The sequence below is a fragment of the Cyphellophora europaea genome, assembly GCF_000365145.1.
Source record: "Cyphellophora europaea CBS 101466 unplaced genomic scaffold supercont1.2, whole genome shotgun sequence".
Lineage (NCBI taxonomy): Eukaryota > Fungi > Ascomycota > Eurotiomycetes > Chaetothyriales > Cyphellophoraceae > Cyphellophora > Cyphellophora europaea.
Genome location: NW_008481808.1, coordinates 2206265 through 2229573, shown reverse-complemented (window position 1 = coordinate 2229573; position 23309 = coordinate 2206265). Strand labels below are relative to the sequence as shown.

Sequence of the window (23309 nt, the reverse complement as noted above, 5' to 3'; positions counted from 1 at the left end):
CCGAGGTGGAGAGTTTTGTCCCTTTCGGAGGAGCATTCGCAAACAAATGCATGGCTACCGCGATGTAGCATCTCCCGGTAGATGTCGTCGACTCTCTCGGAAATATCATTGCTGTCTGTTCTTTTATTTCGTCTTTTGTTCTTCCTCGACGGTAGTTCCGCGAACCGTAGTTGTTTTTGGAAGCATGGTGGAAGGGGCTGTGACCTCTATGAGGCCGGGTCCGAGATCTTGTGCCCTTTGAAGCCTGCTATATCAGCACTGCAATATTCCCAGTTGACGAGGTTATCGTACTCCCTCCGCTGTCGATCATCTGCCTGCTGCTCAAGCAAAGGCCCGAAGGTGTAAGCTCCTGAGGATGTCAAAAACGGTCCTGAACACGTTTTCCCAACGTACCTCCAATGACACCCACGACAAGAACAGTGACCGCTTGTAGTACCCTGCCACTCATCGTCAACCCTCGCAACTACAGCCAACGCTACCGATGATGAGCCTCATTCACCTTATTTCACGAAAACGCGCCGGATCGGATCATCAAGCTGCCGTACATTATGTCATCATCTCGGGTGCCAAGCTTCACGACGCGTTAAACGCGTTCGAGCCAGTGCCTCTTTGTGTAGATGTACAAGAAATCTCAATAGAACAGGATTTCACTTCACGCCACAGCATTGTCATACAAAGCATGGAGAATTGTGATGATGGCAGACTGGAGGGAACGGGGCTATGTCCCAGATTCAGATGATGAAGACGAAGAAAGTCTGGGAAAGACGTCATTTGGTGATCAACTCTCTGGTAGCAGGATCGATCAGAAGCCTGCTGCGACCACCGACGACTTAACCATCTTGCAGGATGTCGAAGAAGATGCCGCAAAGTCTGACGAATTGCCGGCATCCTTGGTAGTCTCCAGTCCAGCGACTCACTTCGAACACTCCGATGCCAAGCGAAGCCACGAATCCGGCCGCAAGCCTTCTACCGAGCAGCCTGAGAAGGAGAACAGCGCCTCAACTGATGATGGTGCACAGCGCTCAAGGTATGGTATCTCGGTCGTTGCACAATTAGAAGCTCAACTCCAACATGGACTCGAAGTGTGCCGGGGTATCAGGTTGAGTCCTCCACCGCACCCGCCTCCATCAGAAGCTAGTAGTAGCCCACTTTCTTCGCCCCCTGAGTCACTCGTGGGATCACCAGAGAGGGCGTCGACACACCAATCCACTCCACGACAGGCACTATCAGCAGCGTCTGACGACATACCATCGTCTACAGCGAGGTGGCAGAATGCTGCGACATTTAGGTCTCTGCGGCATCGGACTGCAGCTCAGCTCCATCCTTATAGCATCGACGCTGTAAAGCATCAGACAGAGTGGGCATCTCGTGGTCTGAGACCGGTGCGTGTCAGGGATTTGGATGATCGACTCCGCTACAACATCGCGAAATACAGAGATGAATCTCAGGCAGAATCGGCTTTTCAGTCAAGTTCGATGGGGTCGCCACCAAAGCGGTTCTCGGCCGACGAGAATGTAGAAGCGAACGAAGAAGATGAGTCGCAAGAACCCCTTCGGAGACTGCCTTCCTCAACTATGCAGACGCTCAATGCACATGATGCCTCAGATGGCGATCTGGATCAGCTCATGGGCATCAGACCCAAAACTTTCCACGCAGAGGGCCGTAATCGCCGGAAGAAGATTGTTCAGAATAAAAATCTCCCCAGGCAAAGACTTCTCCCATCGGTAGAGATACCTGGGCATCCGGACGAGGCTGATCGACTTACGGAGTCATCGTTCTCGATTTTCGATATGCCACCTTCGCCGCCTCGATCCGGGAGCTTGGCCGCAGCAATAGGACCTGTCTCTGCGACACCAAGACGCCCACCAACGCCTGTCATATCATCCGACAAACAGCACGGCAAGCGTCGTATAATTGAAGTCTCAAGCTCGTCTGAGGAAATAGGTTCTGGTGGCGACCTAGAAGATGAAGACTCGAGCAGTGGCACATCCAGCAACGAAAGACCACAAAACCTAGTGCATATTCGCCGCCGGATTCGTGGTGTGTTGCCAGCTTCATGGCTCAAGTTGGACGCTCATCAGCAGAAGAGCAAAGCGAGCACACATGCGTCTGTTAGGTCTCCAGACAAGCGTCCTGCTAAAGGTGTCGCTCGCCACGTTCCTCGACGTCCGATACCAAGCGCAGGTGCACGACCCGAGCTCCTTGACTTTAGCTCTGGTGGCGAAGAAAGCGATTCCTCAAGCAAGCAGAAAGTGCAGGCCTCGAAGCTTCGCCCTACATCTGAGCCCGAGGGAGAAGACCTGGTCATGGACGACTTAGTCGAAGAGGACACAATCGATCGCATGCTACCTGGCGCTTCGAGGGGTCGAAATACTCAGAAACCTCGTAAGAAGCGCCAGCAAAGACTAGACACTTCCTGGGTGACAGACCGCACTACACAGCATGCCACGCCATATCCAAATACCACACCGGCAGTCAACAATCGCGTTGGTGTCACTGGTCTGTCGAAACAGAAACCAAAACGGCTAAAGATGAAATCGGTTCCTACACAACTGAGCATCCTCGATGCGCCAGGACTGATGGGACTTAGCTATGCCCAGCAACCGCAGTTTCTTCGCGTGGCTGCGCGTTCAAAGGTCCCAGGCCGAAGAGCCAAACCTCAGGACGCCACACAAAAGTTCTTCAAGTTAGCGAATTCTCAAGACACGGCTGATGTGAATGAGGAATTGAGTAATTGGCGAACAAACCGCCAAACTCACAGGTGGGCCAAGTCACGTCAAAGCACTGCTTTCAGGCTGGATGAACAGCATCACCCGCGACAACCATTTATCACTAGTGTGCAACGGTTTCAGGATGGCCACACAACGACAACGACCCACGACAGTCCCAACATCTCAAACACTGTACAACTCCTCAAGAATTCGACTGCCGCTACCCTCGCTCGTCTTCAGCAGCGGTCTGAAGCCGATCGAGGCCAGTTGAAGTCGTCCGTGTCCCATCCTGCCCCAATAGCGCCTCGCAGATTGCAGGCAGGCTTCGTTTCGTGGCACAGTAACCGCGCCGGTCGAGGTAACTTCTGGTCTCGTATGCTTGAAAGACCTACACAACTGGAAACTATCGATCCTACGTCGTTAACGAAAAAGCGTGTTCCTCGTCTTGCTCCATCGTCGCGACCACGGTTGGCAATGGAGGTCCAGCAGGCACCGCAGCCACGCACTTTGACATCCGGCTCTTTTCCCTCACGGCCAAAGTATGCCCCACCCGATACTGATTTCATGTGTGACCCTTACTGACAGCACTGTAGGAAGCTAGCGAAGCCCGTGCCAACATCGGCACCAGTTACTACCGGCCAAGCCATGGACAACATGGCACACACCAGCGAGTTTGTCTCAATCCCACAGCCTGCACACCGCACCCACAACACTACAATCGAATTGGCAGTGTCCAGAGCGGCAGCAGTCATTCAGCCTCTTGCCGAAAGCAGACTTGAGTTGTCTTCTTTCATAACCGAGGGCAAGCTCACAGCTGTCATAGAGTCAGCAGTCACACGAAAGACGCTGCCAGAAGCGATTGTCGCGGCCGAAACAACTCTATGGACACTGAAGAGCAAGCGTGAAATATGCTGCACAGACGACACTGCAGAAATCATGGCATTCATCCAAGAAACCATGGACGAAGCTCTGGATATTGTCTCAACGAAGCCTGGCAGCAATTGCATTAGCGAAGCATGCGCCAGCGTCGAACCTATCATCGAATTTTTCAACCAAGGCATCAACTCATTCAACGATTCGAAACGCGTAGACCTTATCCTTGGGATGACTCAACATTTGGACGCAGCGATCACTTACATATCCTCCCAAATCAGCGAGTCGAGTAATCTCTCTGCATCTCTTAGTCTGCTGAACCAATTCATGATATTGGCATTTCAAGTCTTTATGGCAACTCGGGCCACGACAGGGCCCGAGTGGACAGCTTCGGCCAATTGGGAACGAGCCAGATCCGTCGCTCTGGAGTTGCTGGTGAGCACCAAAGGTCTGCAAAAGCTCAGTGAACCCTCGACGTCTTGGGAGGACATTGCACTCGATCCTGACGCTCTGCTGTATCTTCAGTCGCTTATGCTTGTGTTGCATCTCACTGAGGCGGCTGGGCGGCACCACGACCTAGACACACTTCTGCTTGAAGCCGTGAAAACCTCCTGCGGCGATTCTACTACGGCATGTTTGGCGACTGCAGTGCTGCTCGTGCCTACAATCTATCCATTGTCATTTATGGACGACAGAGGTGTGTTCAGAAAACACCGAACGATTTCCTTTGATGCTTGGTCACTCCTGGGACCATCTCTGAAGGCTTTCCTAGAAGATTTCATGGGCAAGAAGCAGCATCGCAAAGAAAGTATGGCGATTGGGCTGAAAGCACTGGAAATATGCTTGTCCCTCGCAGCGGATCATGCTTGGGTTATCCCAGATACCCTGCTCCAACTATTGTTCAAGTACTACGGACGAAATGATATGGTTGAGCTCTTTGCTGAACCAAACATCCTCCGAGCAGTCGAACGGGTCTCTAACTATCCTGTCACCGACCCCGGGTTTAGTGCTACCGATTTCGATATATTCCTACGCCTGGTTGCCATAGCCTTGGAACAAAGATCTCTGGACCTGGAAAGCTCAAATAACGCGCTGTCAAAAAAGAACAAGCTCATAGGTCTGGTCTTCAGTCTCGCGCCCAACTATTCTCGTGTCATGAACGAGCAAGAAGACATTCATGCTGCAGTCTATCAGACCATGACCAACACGTACGCTCTGTACGCGACGCTATACAGCTTTGCTCCCCGGGGCTGTGGACCAAGAGTCGCTCAGATTGAGAATCTCCTCGACTTCTCTACGAGTCATTCGAGGGTAAGAGATCTCACGATTGCGTCTTGGGCACGTATGTGTCGGACTGCAGTCGTGAAAGGCGCGGATCCGGCCGAAGTAAAAGCCTTGAGCAGTCTAGGCCATCAGATGTGGAGAGCTCTTGCTAGCAAGGTCACCACTGCACTGAACTCTGAAGCAGTGTTTGGGTCGTTCTTCGTTCACAAGCACAACCTTGATAACTGTCAACCTGTCATGGTTCAACTAGCAAACATGCTCCGCAACTGGATGACTGCTGTCAGCCTCTGCACCGTACCAGCCGATGCTGAAGCTCTGGTTGATGCAGACTTTCTCAAAGAGATACTTCGCATGTTACAGTTCTTGCAAAATCACTTCGAGAAGCTGCAGTCAATTCACAAGGTAGCCTTTGATGCCCTCATTGCTGAGTACCGCAAGCACGATCTTGATTTGTCGATGCTGAGATTGGTGAGAGCAGTCTGTATGGGGGTGTCTCCGACATTACAAGCTCAAGCGATGAGAACGGCGCGTGAAATCGTCTCTGCGATACTATCAAGCCGCGATGAGTCTACACCGAGATTGGAGATAGTCATAAGCATCTGGTTTGACATCGCCCGGCAGGATGTTGGTACTAACCGAGATCGATGGGACCAGTACTTGGAGTCCACGTCTTCGTTATCTTTGCGGCTCCTGGCAAACACGGGAATAAGCCAACAGTGCGAAGCCTTGCTCCTGAGCCATATCGTCTGGAAGATTCCGACTTACTTTGAGTTGGACCCAGAATCGCTCTACTCCCGGTGGCTGAAATGTATCCTCAAACCAACATCCGAACTACGGTTCGAACACATTTTGACAAGCCGAGTTATGTGGAGAAACCCTGGAAACCTGCCATTGCAGGAGCTCGGTGACTTGATGGGTGACAGTCAAGGTCGAGACATGACACTCGGGGTGTTCAAAGATTACCGAACTGACATTGTCAGACACATCATACGCTCCATCTATGGATTGCAGTTCACTGGGCCCGAAGATAGCCAAGATCTCATTGAGGAGCTTGTCGACGAAGAGAGTGGACGTCGCCTCCTGCTCAACATAGCAGAGACTATGAAAAGCAGTTGGCTACGTTGCTACCACGCCGGAGGTGATGACTCGTATACGCAGTTCGTTCAAGCCATCGTCCACGAGATCGAGATCTACCAGTTCCCTGGTTTCAAGCTAGACGTGTGGTTCACAGATCCTCAGAGAAGCGAGTTTCCTGTTGCTGAAGATCGTTTCCAGCTGCTCTTCACACGTCGACCTGGCTCATTCAATCGCGAGTTGGACGTCGCATTTGTCACGCGTTTCCGCCAGGACAATCAGAAGATGTCGAACACACCTAGACAAACCGACTGGGTACAGAAGATGATTGCGGCGCTCTCCTGCAGTACCTCTTTCGAAGGCACTAATTTTGACAGCCAGCCAACCATGGATGGGCGACTACAAGTGCAATTCATGCAGAACGTCCTTTCTGTCTACATTCAATTTACCTTTTCAAAAGGCCCTCGCCATGCTGTGTGGACCATTCCGGTGATTCAGATCCTCATCCGGGTCATCAAGGATATACATCTTCGAAAGGACCTTGCGGAGACAGGCCGGGATGAAGAACTCGCCGCCATGTGTATGGAACTCCTTATGCACGCCCGTCAAGCGCTCGATGCTCTCGTGCGTTGGGATGCCCCTCGTCGACGACACGTCATGATGCTCGCCATCAAACTCATCGAACTCGCTTCATGCTGCATCAGCCGGATTCACAACTTCTACATGTGCAACCCCGAGTCGGAGATCTTTGAGGAGCTTATTGGACCCATGGTGAGCATGGCAAGTGCCATCCACGAATGCATCACAGATAAACGCTTCGACGCCCGTGTCGGCACAGACGAACCTGGTCCGGTGCCGCCTGGAGAAACAGCTATGACTTACATCCCGAGGCATGTGCGCGAAGGCCCAGTGCCCGGCACAGTTGCCGAAATTCGCCAGATGACCGTCAATGATATCGACGAAGCCCTCACGCGCGGTTGCCAGCCGGGAGGGCTTGGCGAGAACTGGTCGTTCTGGTCCGAGGACATGTGCAAGACGTACACGGGTTGGGAGGCGTATCTGGGACAGGAGATCAATTTACTGTGGACCGCATCGCAGGAGTTCTGCCGTCTGGCGAGTGCGATAGGCGTTGTCGATGGCGACATTGGTTGGCAGCAGTGGGAGAATCTCGCGAGGTATGGTTCGAGGTCCGTCCCCGCTGATCCGCCGGTTCAGGAGCAGGAGGAACAGGGACCATTGCTGTCCTTTGATTGTCATAATCTAGCGGACATCGAGGAGGCATTGAAGTATGAGTAGCGCTAGCGACCTACAAGAGTTGACATGAGATTGGGTTGGTAGAGAATGTTCAGGCGGCGAAGCAACCTCGCCAAAAGCCTCTCTTTGTTCGACGGCTTTCTATTCTAGACCCTTTGGTCCCCGATCGCTTTCTGATCTTTCCCCGTTCTCGTTGCTAATCTTCACCTTCGCTAGCCACAGTCACCACCTCGTCTCCACTCCCTTTCTTCCTCATTTCGCTTCACCCGCAGCGGCTCGTCACATCAGTAGTCGAGGCTTTCGGCCCATCACACCATATTCCCTTCCACTCGAGAAAGTCCCATCACCACCAAAGAGTCACCTACCCAAGCGACTTCCTGCACCACCCACTTTGGGCGCTCACGTTCTTCCGGCCCCCTCTGCTACCTCATTCGCCTCCTCCGACCCACGTCTCGCACCCCAGAGCGCGATTTCCGCCGTGTCCCGTCCCACGAGCCTCGGCTCCCCCACCCGCATCGATCTCCCATGTCCCATCGTACGGCGTCGCGTGGCCGTCAATTGCCCTCCTCTGGACCCATCTTCTCCCAAGCACTGTTCGTCTGATTCTCCATGTACGTTATGTATTGCCACCGTTCGCTGCAGCGACGCCGGCACAGGGATCCCGGCACCTCGCACACCCTGCCTGAATTCGATGAACGCGGCGTCGCCGCTGGCGTGCGCGTCGGAGCGGGGATTCGTCGTAGGAGATTGTATGGGTGAAGAAGGCGTAGGGACGCGCAGGTCGCCGGGACCATAGGCGTTGAAGGAGGGTGAAGAGGAAGAAGAGGGCGTGAGACGGGTGTAGTAATCGTTGACAGAGACATAGTCTGCTTCGATGTCGACGTTGCTGGAGGTGGGCCGTGCCATGCTGGGAACACCAGTTGCGTGTCTGTCACCTCCACTGCCTTGAAGCTGTCTTGAGACGCTGCTTGAGATGGCGGTGGAGGGAGCACCGATCGCGACAACCTGTCCGTTCGTGCGGCTGTATTCGAGAGGATTGGAGGTGGCAGTGCAGTTGGCTTCAGCACGTACGTGCGAGCTCCTACGGCGTTGATGAAGCGATGTGGGATTGCCCGTGGCGAGTCTGTGCTCGTTTGAGTACGAGTCATCATCCAGACCGATCATCTCAGTGAAGAGCGAGCGACGCCGTGGGGTTTGGATTGAGGTACGAGCCGACGATAAGGGACCTTGGTGACCTTGCTGAGGACTTCCAGCCTCATTATGACCACGGTCATGTCTTGGAACGCACGGAGATATGATGTCTCGCACAGGTGTGCGGGTGCCACGCTGTCGGCGGTAGACATCGAGGTCCTCAACCATCTTGCTGGAGAAGTCTGCTATCTCGTCATAGAGACCGGTCCTGGGGCTGGTAGTAGGCACGCTGCTGGGGTGAAACTCTCGACCACGGGTCTCGAGACACTGTTGGAGGTTTCCATCAGAACAGCTTGGTCTCCTGCCGCCATGACTGTAATGCTCTGTCTTTTCCCCCAGGATTTCAGTACTGAAGGCTGCGCGGTGACGCTGAGTGGGACGAGCATGCTCCGCACGCCGACTAAGGATAATGTGCAAGTACGCTAGAGCTCGCCACAGCACGATGGCGAATGCAAGCAGGAGAATGACGGCGCTGAACGCGTACATGGTCGATTGGTTGGGGGGTTGGGCATGCGTACCGAGATACTGCTTTGGTAGGGACGCTCCTGGCGTCCGAGCCTGACACATGTTGTTAGCAGAGTGAGAGGTGCCGTGAGTCTGAATCACTGGGGCGGAAGAGATGACAATGCGCATATGGCTCAAGACACTCTGGGTCTGCAGTGTTATCCAGGGTGATATAATGAAAGAAGAGCGGCAAACGAGAGAGGTAAATTGAAGATTGACTGTGAATGGAAGAACCTCATACCATTATAATCGTAAACAGCTGGATTGTTGTGTCTTATCATGAGCAACGGTAAACCAAACGACGTCAGCCAGAACCAACGACAGAACATACCAACTCCGAAAGGCAGTCGAACAAACGGTCTGCCTCACTTCCCATCACCAAACACAGGAAGCCTAGAAGTGACGCCACCGACGGCGCCCGTGGCCGTGTCAGTCCAGCTTCCGGCCTGTTTCTTCGCAGCCTCTGCACCGTCGCCCGCCTGTTTCCTCACGGCGTCTGCCCCTTCGCCTGCTTTCTGCGGAGCGTTCGTCACTTCCTTATTCAATCCGCTGGTCGCGCGCTCCAGCTTCGGCGGGCTCTTGAGGCCGCTTGGGCTGCGTTCCAGCTTCAGAGGCCGTGGCGACTGCGTTCCCGAAGCTTTCTTCTCAAGCTTTGGCGGTGGGCTCTTCATCCCGGACGACGTACGCTGGAGTGGCGATTTGGCGCCAGCACTAGGCATGCGGTCCAGCTTGGGAGGTGACTTGACTCCTGGCGGTGTGCGATGAGGCTGGGGCTTCGGCGATTGAGCACCACCAGTCCCGGAGTTCTGCTTCGCGAGTTTGGGAGGGCCGCGTTTATTGCCACCAAACGAGGGCATCGAGGGCAAGGATGAAGTGGCAGGGAGGTAGCCGGCTGCGCGTGAGAAGTAGGACTGAGCTTGCTGCTGCTGGGACTTTTGCTGAGATGGGGATTTGTCCGTCTCTCTCAAGGCCGTGTTCTGCCCCGTTACCAATTTGCCAGCATCAGTCAGACTGCCAGTTCCGGTCGACGCAGCATTGGTAGCAGTCGATGCAGCGCCTTTGCCTGCCTCGACTGCTCTGCCAGCACCGGCAGTGCCAGCATCGGTTGTCTTGCTAGCAGTCGTGTTCAGGGCACCACTGACTGTTTGTCCGGTGTTTTGGACCGTTATCCCGACAGTGTCTGACGTGACCTGGGCAGCTTTGTTTGCACCCGGGATTCGATCAGATGCCTGGTGGATGATAGGTGCCTTTTTTGCAGTATCTTTGGCCGATTTGACAACCGGGTTATCAGCCGGGTTGAGCGTGTTGTTTACAGATGGCTGTATGACATCCTTGGCGGCACCAGCAGCGCCTGTAACACCCTTTTGCATGCCTGTGGCAGCTTGCGTGGCTGTATCTACTGCCTTTTCCGATGTAGTATCGGGCTTCCTGGTTTGCTTCTTGCCACCGAATGAGGGCATACTTGGAAGATACTCCTGCGCAGCCTTCACGTAGCTGGTCGTAGTACCAGTGGCCCCTTCCGCTATTTTAGTATCCTTCATCGACGAAGCACCGGGCATCGACGGTAGCTTCGAGGTGACATATTGGGTGTAAGACTGTGTTGCGGCGTGAGCATCCTTGAACGTGTCGAACGCTGCGTTTTTCGCATCAGTCGGGTTGTTGGCAGCCTGCTGTAGGCTGCTTGCCACCTTCTCGGCATCTTTGGTATTGCCAGGCTTCCTCGGAGTGTACCACCAATCAATGACACGTGCCATCATACTCTTTTGCGTTCTGTCCTTGACTTGCTTCTCCATGTCTGAGGCTTCATCTTCAGCCTCTTTCTCTTCATCAGGCTTACCTTTGTAGGACTCCCGCCGCATCAGCCGATTACGCTGAGATTGCAGTGAGTTCTTCTTCTCCTCCTTGAGCATCTTCTCAAGAGCTTCTCGTTCCTCTGCAATTGCGTTCTGGTCAATGTCGTCGAAGCCGAGCTTCTTCAAGATTGCACCGACCAAGAACCGATATCGAGTGTGGCCGTCAACATCCTCGCTGACGTTGACATTCTCAACGCCAGCAAGCCCACGAATTGGCTCAAGGCCTGCCACACCGTATTGTAATGCTGAGGTCCTGTACATGAAGCCCAGTAGATAGTCATTCTCCGAGTACACGTTGATCAGTCTGCCTGAAACTGCAGTTCTGAGCACACGCCAGTGCGTCATGTCCGAAGGAGCGGGGGCTCCGATCATGATCGCATGCTCGATGAGGCCGAAGGCTTTGCGCTCGGCTAGTGTCTTAAGGCAAGTGTAGATGACTCTTGCACCAAGGGAGTACCCGACCAAAGTGACTGGGCGCTCGCCTTGAGCCCTGTTGATCAAGGCGTCTGCAAGAACTTCACCCGCTTTGTCTGCACGCGATTTGGCCACGCTGAAAGGATTGTCAAGCACACGAGCCACCTTGAGTAGTCCGACTGGCCAGAGCGCTGACATGAGCTCCGCAAAGATAGTGCGCTTGATAAGCTCCTTCTGCGCGTAACCCCATGCGGCAGATTGGACCATGCCGTCCATGGCGTGACCAAGGTTGAGGAGTGCTTCCAGCTCCCATTTGAGAGCGAACACTTCCGAACCAGTGCCCAGAACCCGCCAGGGTTTGGTGACTTCCTGCTTCTCTGTGAGCCAGCCAGAAATACAAATCGTAAGTCTGAGCTTGTGGTCGTGCTCACTAGCTTCTTGGGCGCCTTTGTCGTGGTCCTCGCTAGTCTTCTGGTCGCTATGGACCTGCAGAAATTCGAAATCTTCGACCTCTCTAGCGTACTTGTCCATCATCTGCCCTGTCATACGTCCACCATAAGCGCCGAAGAGACCACCGACGAGTAAAGTGCTACCGGCGACTGAGCCAAGATAGCCAGCTGCAGCCGTTGCCCCGAGGCCAAGGCCTCCCATAACTGAGCCTACACCAGAGGCAACAAGTGGAGCAGCAAGACCGCCTGACACACCAAGAATCGCAGCGCCAGCAGCTGTGGCTAGGCCGACCCTCCATTTTCGATTGTCCTTGTTGGCCTCTTGCTTCTTCTGAGTCTCTTCGTTAGCGTTGAGTTCCTTTGCAGACTCGAGGAGCCCTTTTGCGGTTGTGTATTCATCCTGCTCAAATGTCTTCAGGGGTAATTTGAGCGACGATGTGAGGTTGAGCATGAGTGTGCGCGAGTACGCGTTATAGTGCTCCAGCGATATCAAAAGCAAGAGTAATGCGTGGAGGATAAGGGTCCTTTTGTCCATTGGAAGCTTTGTAAGAGGCGTCTTGGTGGGTGGGAAGAGGTCCTTGAACTTCAAATTGGTCCCGCGTTCCGGTACATCTGTAACCTTGCCGATAATTACAGGAGCCTTGGGCCGTGGAGACTGAGGTTCAGAGTGGGTTTCCAGCTGCTTTCTGACCGTAGACTTGGTGTTGACGACTTCGCCGACTCGCATCAGAACCTTCTCCCTCCACTCGTCGTACGCCTGGAGGACATCTCGCTTCAGCCTCTTCGACTTGTGCGAATCGATGTCTGTCTGGCATTCCTCCTGAAGTTTCCTTTCCTTATCATATGCTTCAACGTCTGCCGTGGACGGATCGGCGTGCATCATTTTCTCATCCTCTGTTAGGCCTGAACCAAGCAGCTTCTTGTCGAGACCAGCAGCCGCATCAAAGTTCTCCAACAGCAGTGACCGCATGGCCTCAGAACAGTTTGCAACCAATAGCGTGACATCGGCTCTCTGTGCCTCATTGAGGATGGTGTTGAGATCATGGCCATTTTTGTCGCTCTGTCCAGCCTTGCTGGAAGGCTTCTGGGGCTCTTCTCTCAACATTCTGCCCGACATTAAGGGTGAGATACGGGCACCGGAAAATAATGCTCGCTGATCGCTCGACGAGAAACGAAGCAGGAAAATAGATGAGGTGTGGCGGTGCACGGGAACTGGTACAAAACTTGATGGGCAGCTGGTGAGGTGGCTCTGACGTCAGGTAAAGTGGCACGAACGCCTAGGCATTCCATTGCACACCCCTGACCCCTGCGAGCCTGACCTGCCACACGGATATTGTAAAAGCTTATTGCAGTATCAATGGTGGAAAAAGTTGGCATTTCATTCGTATGCTTCATACTTTGCTGCTTACGCCGTCCGTACCTGATTGTGGCTGTCAGAAGGCCTCAATGCTAGGCATGCGTACTGTCCTCTAGAGCTTGCTGTGTGTTCTCACTTCCTTCTCAGGACTCCGGATTGATGCCGCTGGACGTATAACTACAGGATGGTACCAAAGCTGCGAAGGTCAGTGCTGAGAGCGACACGGAAAGGGAGGCCACTTACCCGAATGTCTGCTTGATACTCCGGACGTAGTAACCCTCCCAATTACGCTGCACCACCTCCTCCTGGCCGACTGGGACACCAGTCCAAGTGACCCGCATATTTGTCACGCGATCAACATCGTTCTGGTCGAAGACGATCTCCTGGTTGCTTGTATGCCCTTCAGGCCACTGCGCTAACCGCCATTTCTGGACGATCTTGTTAGGTGGCTCAAGCTTAATAAATTCGCCGGAGACATTGCCATCAAAGATAGCAAACTTGGCTCCAGGTTTTGCGCCTTCGAAGACGCGAGGTGGGGCTCTGGTGAACGCAGCCAGGCGTTGAGGATCAGTGAAAGTCTGATACATCTCCTCGGCAGTCGTGCGGAATTCGTCTGTGGCTGTGACGGTGGTGGTGTTGATGGAGGATTTACCAGTCGTACTAGTAGTTGTGGACGCATTGGGAATAGGAGTTCGCTCTCTCTGCGGGTGCCATGTTGGTGTAGCAAAGCCGCTCGACGGATTGGATTCTGGAGGATGTTGCAGGTCTTTGCCATGCTCTGCGATCAAAGATGGACCTAATTTCACGAGAGCATCCCTCATTTGTGGCACCACTTTGGAGCGCACCAGGTCCTTAACAGGCTGCTTCTCTTTTGTCTCGCTGTAGATGTCGATCTCGAAAACAAATTCATCGTGTTCGGTGTCATACGCACATTCTGGGACTCGCACCGATCCGCTGGTATCTGCACCTTCCGCATTCTTGCCTTCATACTCGAATTTAAGAGCAACGTCGAAAATTGAGATGACCTTGCCCTTCCGCTGGCTGACTTCCACGTCACCATCCATCGAGATCAGCTTGGTCAATTTGGCAGAGACATCGCCGTCTTCAGCCGAGATTCCAATGACATTCTCCTCCAACCAATTTTTCGCCCAGGGAGCACCATCCTTATTCACCCAGTGCCAATTGTTGGGGTTGTGGAGCACCATGATTGCGACCGAAGGCGGGTTATCTGAGGGTATCAATCAGTACTTATGCTCGTAGTAATCGTTGCATTCATTCATGGGGTTGACTGCGCTCAGGTTATAGGCTTGTGCCTTTTCGCTAATCCGCACGTAGAAGAGTACAAATGATCTTCTCGGACTGGTGCCAGCTTGATATTTCGTCCTTGCAGTAGGGGAAATTTGCGACGGGCTATGCTTACCTCCTTTGTATCGGTAGCTCGACTGAGCGATGTACAATCATGAGAGCGCGCTATGCATTTCGGCCACAGCACGAGATTGACTGCTTGGAGAGAAACTTCTAGACGTGCTTTTCGCGCCGCAGTGCGGACTCCACTCCCCAAGGCTGAAGAAGCCGCGGACGAGGCTGTGTATTGGATGATCAGAACGACCAAAATGGAGACACTTAGATCCAAATCTGGACCCATTGGAATCACCAGTGGACGTCAATGCTGCCTTCGAGTTTTGCAGAGTGGAAAGCTTGCATTCAAAGGCATACTGTCGCGAGAAAATTGGCAGCTAAGGATTTGACGTGAAGTGTGCATCTTTTTTCTTGCCCATTCCTATTTCCAGTAGCAAGTCGATTCTACCTACCTCTACACTATGTCTGCCGAACAGCCCCTATGCAATGCCGCTAAATCAGGATCTCCGTTGCCGGACGACCCAGAGTGCAGACTGCCTTGAGGTTTAGCCTCTCCCAAACAGAGCTCAAGCTGACGTGTTGGACGGCAAGTCTCGAGCCTAACAAAACATCTACTCTCGCGAGATAGAACTATCGCCGCTCGCAGATTCCCCAGAACTTCTGCGAGATCTTAAAATCCTAAAACTCGCCGAAGGTATGAGGAACTCCTTGGTAGATTGGCAATGATGTCTTCACGCCGCTGGCCTCCAGCTTCCCGGCGTACGCAGCTCCCTCATCCCTAAGCGGATCTTGGCCTGCCACAAAGATCGCATGGGGAGGTAGGTCGCTCAGATCGTTCAGCAGTGGGGATATCTGTGGGCTCCTTCCCTCGTCTTTCGGCACGACGAGCTCCCATATCTGCCTCATCACGCCGCCACCAAGCAGAGTGCCGAAGCACTGAGGTGAATACAAAGTTATCAGCGGGGAAGTGTCGTGGGTCGCAGGTGATGGACACATTGAGGAACACTCCTCCGATTGGGATCCCGGTACCTCGCGCTTGCTGTGCAAGTGAGGCAGCAATGACGCCCCCAGCCCTCGATCCGCCCCTCCACAGCACTTGGCTGCCGTCGAAGCTAAATTCAACCGACCCTGCAACCACGTTCTTGAGTGCATCACACGAACCGTAGATCAAGATTGGGTAGGGGTAGTCCGGAGCCAGCCTACAGTCCACAGAGATTATGACCAGGCCGGGCCGCTGCATCAGTGGCTACAACAGCCACGCCTCTCCGATGATATGGGTGCCCTAGATCCATCCTCCGCCGTGCAGGATGAACAGCATCGGCGGCTTCTGGTCTGAATCCACCCTGGTGGGCCGGGATATCTTGATCTTTACCGATGCTCGGTCACGAACAGATACGCGCTCGAACCGAGAGCTGTAGCTAACGTCTCTCAGAGGGTGGCTGAGTTCCGATCTCCCTCGCTGACCTTCTGTGTCGCTCTGCCACCAGGGATGTCATTCAGTGGCTGTACCTCTACGGCTCTAGCTTGAGCGTGTAGCCGTGCTTGGGTGAGAACTCTCTCCAGTCATCATCGGATTCGAACTACTTCGCATGCTTCAGTGCCATTGCTCGCGGTGGAGAATACAATTACAGTTGCAGGTGAGCGCCTATCCTGTTCTTCTCCGAAGTGTTCGGCAAGGTCTACTCGTGTCAATGGAGTTTAATGTTGTAGATCCTGCCTGCTTGACTGGCCTCGAAGGCTTTAAGCTACTAAGACAACCCTGAGACGCATCGTCAGCCTCCCCGCACGTATAGTCTGTCAATCTAGCACAGCCATAAGGTGTCGTCAAAAAGTAAGCTTGGTTGCTTACACTCTTTCTGGAGCAATCAGGACATCTGATGAGCTGCCAAGATCATACTTGACGGAGGAACTCTCCAACTGCTCAGGCAGGTCCAAATACACCCCGCAGGAGCAAAAAGCTCGGCCAGCACCACCACCAGTTCATACAGCAAAAGCCTACGATGCCAAAAATAAATCATATAATGGTTCCTACGGGGGTCGAACCCGCGACCTTCGCGTACACATTGTCATTGACGACTATTAGCACGACGCTCTGGGGTATGTTAGCATGATTGAATCATGTCTTAGCTTTTGGTGAATCGGACCTAACCAACTGAGCTAAGGAACCCCTTCCACTGTGTGGTAATTATGGTGCAAATCAGCGCGCCGGTGTAACATAAAGTACAAAAATTCTACCCTGATTTCTAGCCAGTATTGGCGGACGTGCTAGGGCTGACTAGGGCTCATTGGGATCAAAAGGGTTAGATCTTGGCAGCCTAAGGCCATTGAGTGGGCCAGCAACGCCGAGATCGGGACCTACCCTACTGCTGGCGAGCTGCGTCGGTGTTATAGCATGGCTGTAGGTGCAAGAGCACGGCAGCCATCAAGTAGAAGGTCCACAAACAGTGGATTGCTCATCTGCGGCCGCCCGCGCTGGCCGATGTCCGGCAATGAAAGAATGACATGGCAAGTGAACCACCGACGTAACTCGACATTGAACTTTTGGCCATGGACCATCTATCTCTAAGCTGTGCCACCTCTACCCCCCACACTCTTCAGTGCTTTTGTCTGCGCCTCGCCGACATCGACCTTGGGCAGCTTCTTGACGGGCTGCTCTGAGTCTTCCGCTTTTTCTCTTGTGGGAGGCGGAAGGAAACCAGTAGCCACTAGATAGCTCAGGTAGAGGCCGATCGTGTTCTTCGTAACTCCGCTTCCAGCACTCACATCTTCACCTGTCCAGTCCTTGTCTGCGTACAACGCGGCCTCTGCATTGCTGTCGTCTAGCTCCGGTGCTCGGGTATTCGACGGTAAATCATTAGCTACGAAGGTAAAAAGGGGCATCAAGGCAAAGTCTGCATTCGACGACACGTAGTGCTCAAGGCTGGAGGCCCACGGAACGTAGTCGGTAAGCTTAGCGCTGTAGCCATACGTTTGCAGTGCCGCCAGGAACTGGTTGAAGCGTAGCCGGGGGTGGCCAGTGATCTGTGCCACGCCAACACCAGTGGTAGGTGGGTGGAAAGCACAGGCGACGACCGTTCGCGCCACGTGGTTGACGGGCACCATGTTGACTGTGTTATTGATATTTGGACGTGCGCCAAGTTGTACGCAGCCCTTCAGCATGCGAATCAAGAAGTCATCAGTGTTTGTCACGCCAGTCTTGGAGTCCCCTAGCACGTAGCCCGGTCGAACAACGCAACCAGATAGACCGCGACGGCCTGACTCGCGCGAAAGATATTCGGAAACCCATTTTGTCTGACCGTAGCCAGTACCGAGGCCCGTCTTACTGCCAGAGAGATCATCATCCTCGGAGATGCCTTCTCCTCCAGCTGCAATAATACGTTCAGACTCATGCACAAAATGATCGCTGTCAAGGACACTGGTGGATGAGACGAAGCAGAATCTCTTTGGCTTGCCCTCTGCGCAGAGCTTGATGGCTTCAACTGTGCCGAGAACATTGGGTGGCTTAAGCATATCATAGGTGTTGATCCAGTGGACTTGAGCACCATTGTGAATGACAACGTCCGCGTCCGCAGAAGCTGACCAGTCCTCATCAGATAGACCGAACTTGGCCGGTCCGAGACTGCCAGTGACACATTGTATGCGACTGGCCCATGCTTCTTGCCACACGCCATAAGCAGCACACGTCATCTTGACTCGGCTGAACGCCGTTTCTGCATCTTTCGCCCGAACAAGCAAGATAGCCTTAGAGATGGCTGGTGATGTTCGCTCAAGAAGGTCTTTCAGAATGAAAGAACCGAGGAAGCCAGTAGCACCGGTCAAAAATACCACAGGGCTGGAAGTGTCTCCAACCTCTTTGAAGGAGACTGGAAGCTGCTTGGCCACCTCCAGGGCATCTTTGCCGTACTCCATTCCCAAATGAGTCTTGAGATCCTCCTCCTGGCCGGTCAGTGATTCTGCTGACTTCAACCTGTCGACGGTCGCAGCCATGTCCTTCAACGTGGGTTTGCTATAGATTCTGTTGATGGCCAGATCAGCCCCGAGGTTTCTTCTGATCATGTACGCAAGCTGTTGTGCTTTCATGCTGTCGCCTCCAATGTCGAAGAAAGACTCGTCTGGCTTCACAGTATTCGGCGTCAATCCAGGCACGAGTTTAGCCCAGACACCAGCCAAGGTCAGCTCAGCCTCTGAGAGTCGTGCCATTGTAGAAGATCTCCTTCTCCTTGATGCTGAGAGCATCGCAGTATCTGGGAAAGGCAGCTTTGGCTTATCGATCTTGCCGTTGGGATTGAGAGGCATGGCTCTCATTGGTACAATGATGGAAGGAACTGCGTATGCTGGTAGCTTCGTCTTGAGGTGCTCGACGACAGCTTGCTGGAGTAATTTGAATCTTTCGAAGCGGCCGACGAGTGTACCGTCATCTTGCTGGTCTTCAAGAGCACGCTCTCTCAAGAACATCAGCCATGATTTGATTTGTGGGACAACGTAGCTGACAAGAGTCTGTTCCTCGAACTTGTCTCTCCGCACAAGGGTGATGTTTTCTCTCACGAGTGGATGTTGAGATAAGTGTGTGTCAATCTCACCTAGCTCGATTCTGAACCCTCGAATCTTGACCTGGTCGTCTGCACGGCCCGAGCATTCCACGTCACCGGATGGCGTGTACCTGCCGAGGTCGCCACTCCGGTACAGTCTATCTCGAGGCCCAAAGTAGAGCTTCGGGTCTGCCCAAAGCTGATCTTTGAGCTTTTGGAGACGCGCTTTATCCTCTTCGATGCCCTTCTCGTGACCTGGGAACCAATTCTTCACAAACTTCTTAGCCGTCAGATCTGGTGTACCGAGGTATTCCTCTGCTAGACCTGATGCTCGAACATAGATCTCGCCAATTTCGCCTACAGCACACAGCTTCGAAGTGTCGAAGCGGTTTACCACCAGCATCTGCACATTGTACATTCCACGCCCAGCGGGGATGACATCCTTCATACCATCCAGGAAGCCTTCTCGTTGGGTTCTTGATGGAATTTCGTAGTAGCTTACCGCTCGCTGAGTCTCTGTAGTCCCGTACATGTTCACAATGTTGACATTTGGGGCAAGATTTTGCAACGATCTGCAGTCACGCTTGATGAGAATATCGCCAACAAAGAATGCATGATGCAGTTTGTCGAACTTTGCGACAGCACCCCCAACAAGAATTTGACCCATGGCAGGGGTAAGATGTGTTACCGTCGCACCATGCTCAGCCATCCATTCAGCTAGTCGCTCGTTCTGGATATCGTTCTTGGCTGGGACGAGCAGTTGTGCGCCCAGGAACAGCGGCGTGAACATGTCTCTTTGAATAGGATCGTGGGCGATGCCGCTCAGCATCGTGAACTTGTCCTTGTCCGAAAGTTTGAAGGTCTTGGCCATCCAGTCAAAATAGAACGCTAGAGAGTAATGTCGACCTCGCACACCTTTGGGCTTGCCTTCTGATCCCGAGGTAAAGGATAGAGTAGGAGTAGAGTCAGGCCCAATTACCACGCCGGCGCCTTTGGCCCTCAATGACTGTACGGAATCGAAGATGTCCTTGCCGTCAACGTTGCCGCCGGTCAAAATCCCATCATCGTGAAGGAAGAGTTCTGGCACTTCTGTCTTGAGACTGAGATTTTCAGCGATATAACTGCGCACCTTTTGATCCAACTGTCCGGCTTCTTTTGTGGCTCTCTCGATGATAACAAGTGCCCGTGGCCTTGAGACCTCAAGGTAGATATTTTGACGATCAGGAGGGTAGGCAGGGTCTAGCACAGAGAAGGTACCACCAGCCTTTAGGATGCCCATAACAGCGACCATGAGGTCCACACCTCGGTAGGAGTAAATCATGACAACGTCTCCGATCTCTAGGCCGGACTGCACAAGATGGTGTGCAAGAATGTTAGAAGCCTCATTGATCTGCTTGTAATTGAACACACGCTCGGGAGCATCCTCTGATTTCGTCTCGACCACACACGTTCGATCAGGATGTGCCTCAGCGTTGGCAGCAAAGATGTCGTGGATTGCCCCTCTGAACGAGGACCACTCTAGGTCCGACGTGGGGTCTGTACGCAGCATCTCTTGCTCCGGAGTGCAGAAGTCGATAGCCCCTATGGCCTTGACAGGATCTTGAGCTGCGTTCCTCAGAAGTACCGTGATCTGGGCTAGTATGCCCGCCATCCTGGCGCTGGAGAAGAGTCGCTGGTTGTACCTCGCAGAAAGAAACAGGCTGCCAGACTGCGAGAATGTATAGGTAATTAGCAAGTCTGTGGATTCAACTGTAACTCCCGCAAGCGCTGCATCGGCGCTGGAGTTGAAGGCCGCAAATCGAAACAATGCAGAGACCTTGAGATGAGACTGCAATGCATCCAAAGCCACCTTCCTCTCTTTCGCTGCGTCAGAGGTGCTGCTGACCTTCTGTCCGAGAGCCTCGAATGATTCGGAGGCTGCTGGGAACAGCCTCAAGACAAAAGGGTCAGTATTAGGTGCATCGTTGGCGCCAAGACTAATGTCCTCGTCACCGGTGAGTCGCGCGGCGAGGATAACGAGAGCCGTAAGCATAACATTTGTGGGAGTCGTATTCTTCGCGAGCGTCTTGATGGACTCGTTGGTTTCCTCGTCCGCTGCTAGGGATTCTACTGCCTCAATTGCCCTCTTGGGGACGTTCTCCGATGCTACCTCGGGGTAATCTCTTGTCAGTGGTGAGACGGTGAGATCCTTCAGCTGCTCGGACCACCAGCCGAGGTGATTTATGTCGCCGTTGACCGCCATGGTCGAGGTGTTTTAGAGCATGCGAGCAGATACTTTTTATGAGCGGTGTCGGAGAAAAGTACATTTGTGACTAAGTCGCTTGTCGGATGACTTTTCCGGCCTACGGTGAAGCGCAGACTCCGGCGCTTTGCATGACATCCAACTGCAGCCGTCGTTGCACGCAACGACGCGCAACCTTTGTCCCGTCCCAGCACCTCAGGTCGCTGAGGAGCTGCTGTTACTGCCGCTGATGCTTGTATAGAAGTCATTTCGTTATCATTCTCACCATGCCTCCCCGGCGCTTCACCACCTTCGTTTTCATCGTCGCTGTCACTCTTACCGTTGTACTACTATTCTCCTCTTCGTCTCGCGAGATTGCCTCCGCCGCAGCCGAGAAGGTCAAAACTCCAGAGACGCTCAGGGCAAATCTACCGAATCTGCCAAAGTTCGATGTGCCAGACTTTCGAATATCATGGTATAAGAGTGCTCACAAGCCTCCGCAACAACAGAACAGCACCAGTGGAGATACGTCCTGGCATAGTGACTGGCGATGGATGAACCCCTTCTCCTCTTCTGTCACGCTTGACGAGGACCGTGCAGTACTTCCACACGTCCTTGAGCGTCCTCAAGTGTATACATATTACGATACAACAGCAAAAAGGGACAAGGAGACGAAAGAGGCTGATCAGGAGCTACTGTTAACGTGGAGGCGTGCGTGGTGGGCGAAGGGTTTCAGACCTGTGATTCTGAGCGAAGCTGAAGCCATGAATCATCCGCTGTACCAGAGCATCAAGCCAAGGGACCTGCCCAACGACCTCGAATTCGAGTTCATGCGCTTCCTTGCATGGGGTCATATGGGATCTGGATTACTTGCAAGCTGGCACTGCGTACCGATGAGTGCCTACGACGACGTTCTTCTGAGTCATCTGCGGCGTGGGCAATACGCGCAACTCACCAATTTTGAAGGACTCAACGCTGGTCTTTTCGCAGGCGAGAAGATTCATGTCAATAATGCGATACAGGATGCCTTGAATGATGCAAAGCTGAGCACGTACAAGACCATCACTGAAGCTATCAGCAAAGAGCATTGGAAGACCGAGCAGCCAGGTCCTATCGCGCATTACGATAGCAAAACTATCAAAGACAAATATCCTGCCCTCGACCACGTCATGGAGGAATCCCCTGCTAAGGGCAAACGAGAGCTCAACCAGATGATCGACGCGCATCTTCACACCGTCTGGCAGAACACCTTCAGCAGTGGCATATCGGTATTGAAGCCGCTCCCTGCACACTCAACAACGCTTGTTGAGCCAGTCCTTGACTTGGCTCATCTATTGACCGAGTGTCCAGAGTCGATTATGCAGTCATCATGTCCTCCCAATCGGCCGAAATGCAGTCCCTGCGTAGCATCTAAGATGCACATGAACACTCCGCAAGCTTTCAAGAACAGTTCGACTGTCTTCACCTTAAGCGTGGTGCCCCATCCTTTGACCATGATCACCCTCAACAACGATACCGTCGAGCATATAACAACAAAACATATAAGGCGGCACACGGACAGAGACCAGTGGGTCCTTGCAGTCACGAGAGATCTGCTCGGTGACGGGCGAGGTGGTCCCAGTCGGGTCGTGAGTGTCAAAGATATCGTTGCATCCGAGTTTGGATCAAGCCGGTCTCTCTGGTTCACAACCGAGCAGTTCCCATCCACATTTCACCCTCCTCCACCGCCACCAAAATCACCGACTAATGATGCACATCCGGAGCCAGAGAGGATCAAGCCATTTCCGGAAGAGTGGCTGGAAGACTTGGACTGGGTTTTCGGCTTCTCGATTCCTCGCACGACGATCGCTCATGGCGAGTCGCTTCCACCAGTCCCTGGACCAGAACGATGGAGGGGCCCCGCTGGACTTCCCGAAGAGAAGCATAAGAGCTCCGACCCGAAGCCTCCATCAGACGAACAGAAGAGCTTTGAGGCTGCGCTCCTGAGAAGGGCGAGAGACACAGTTGAAAGCAAGGATGAAAATATTCTGAAGCTGCGGGCAGTTGCAGAAGCTTGGAATCTTGCCGACACTGAAGCTTGGAAGTTTGTGAAGGCATTCCGAGCACGAGCGATTTTGGAACGCACAACCTTCGAGAAGGAAGAGGCTAAGTTCGGTGGCTCTAGAGCACGAGGAGCTTCGAGGTGGTGGAAGACTTGAGGAGGCATAAAGGATGTACCAATCCCAGAATTATCGAA

General features: G+C 53.2%; 7 protein-coding genes and 1 pseudogene across 8 annotated transcripts; 2 read left to right on the top strand and 6 right to left on the bottom strand.

Annotated features, from left to right (window-relative positions):
* Positions 1–695: 695 nt before the first annotated feature.
* HMPREF1541_02351 (uncharacterized protein) lies at positions 696–7238 on the top strand (the record flags this gene model as incomplete). Its single annotated transcript, XM_008716706.1, has 2 exons — positions 696–3250; positions 3305–7238. The coding sequence occupies 2 exons, from the start codon at positions 696–698 to the stop codon at positions 7236–7238; spliced, it is 6489 nt and encodes a 2162-aa protein (XP_008714928.1).
* A 385-nt stretch (positions 7239–7623) lies between these two features.
* On the bottom strand, positions 7624–8873 carry HMPREF1541_02350 (uncharacterized protein; the record flags this gene model as incomplete). The annotated part of the gene is made up of 2 exons (XM_008716705.1): positions 7624–7787; positions 7865–8873. 2 exons carry the CDS (start codon positions 8871–8873, stop codon positions 7624–7626), a joined length of 1173 nt encoding a protein of 390 aa, XP_008714927.1.
* A 383-nt stretch (positions 8874–9256) lies between these two features.
* Positions 9257–12712, bottom strand: HMPREF1541_02349 (uncharacterized protein; the record flags this gene model as incomplete). The annotated part of the gene is made up of 1 exon (XM_008716704.1): positions 9257–12712. The coding sequence occupies one exon, from the start codon at positions 12710–12712 to the stop codon at positions 9257–9259; it is 3456 nt and encodes a 1151-aa protein (XP_008714926.1).
* A 491-nt stretch (positions 12713–13203) lies between these two features.
* On the bottom strand, positions 13204–14169 carry HMPREF1541_02348 (uncharacterized protein; the record flags this gene model as incomplete). Its single annotated transcript, XM_008716703.1, has 1 exon — positions 13204–14169. One exon carries the CDS (start codon positions 14167–14169, stop codon positions 13204–13206), a length of 966 nt encoding a protein of 321 aa, XP_008714925.1.
* Positions 14170–15001: 832 nt separating this feature from the next.
* Positions 15002–15475, bottom strand: HMPREF1541_02347 (uncharacterized protein; the record flags this gene model as incomplete). Its single annotated transcript, XM_008716702.1, has 1 exon — positions 15002–15475. One exon carries the CDS (start codon positions 15473–15475, stop codon positions 15002–15004), a length of 474 nt encoding a protein of 157 aa, XP_008714924.1.
* Positions 15476–16345: 870 nt separating this feature from the next.
* On the bottom strand, positions 16346–16490 carry HMPREF1541_02346 (annotated as a pseudogene). The gene has a single exon. The product of its transcript is annotated as a tRNA-OTHER (tRNA).
* A 395-nt stretch (positions 16491–16885) lies between these two features.
* Positions 16886–21094, bottom strand: HMPREF1541_02345 (L-aminoadipate-semialdehyde dehydrogenase; the record flags this gene model as incomplete). The annotated part of the gene is made up of 1 exon (XM_008716701.1): positions 16886–21094. One exon carries the CDS (start codon positions 21092–21094, stop codon positions 16886–16888), a length of 4209 nt encoding a protein of 1402 aa, XP_008714923.1.
* A 266-nt stretch (positions 21095–21360) lies between these two features.
* Positions 21361–23271, top strand: HMPREF1541_02344 (uncharacterized protein; the record flags this gene model as incomplete). Its single annotated transcript, XM_008716700.1, has 1 exon — positions 21361–23271. One exon carries the CDS (start codon positions 21361–21363, stop codon positions 23269–23271), a length of 1911 nt encoding a protein of 636 aa, XP_008714922.1.
* Positions 23272–23309: the final 38 nt, after the last annotated feature.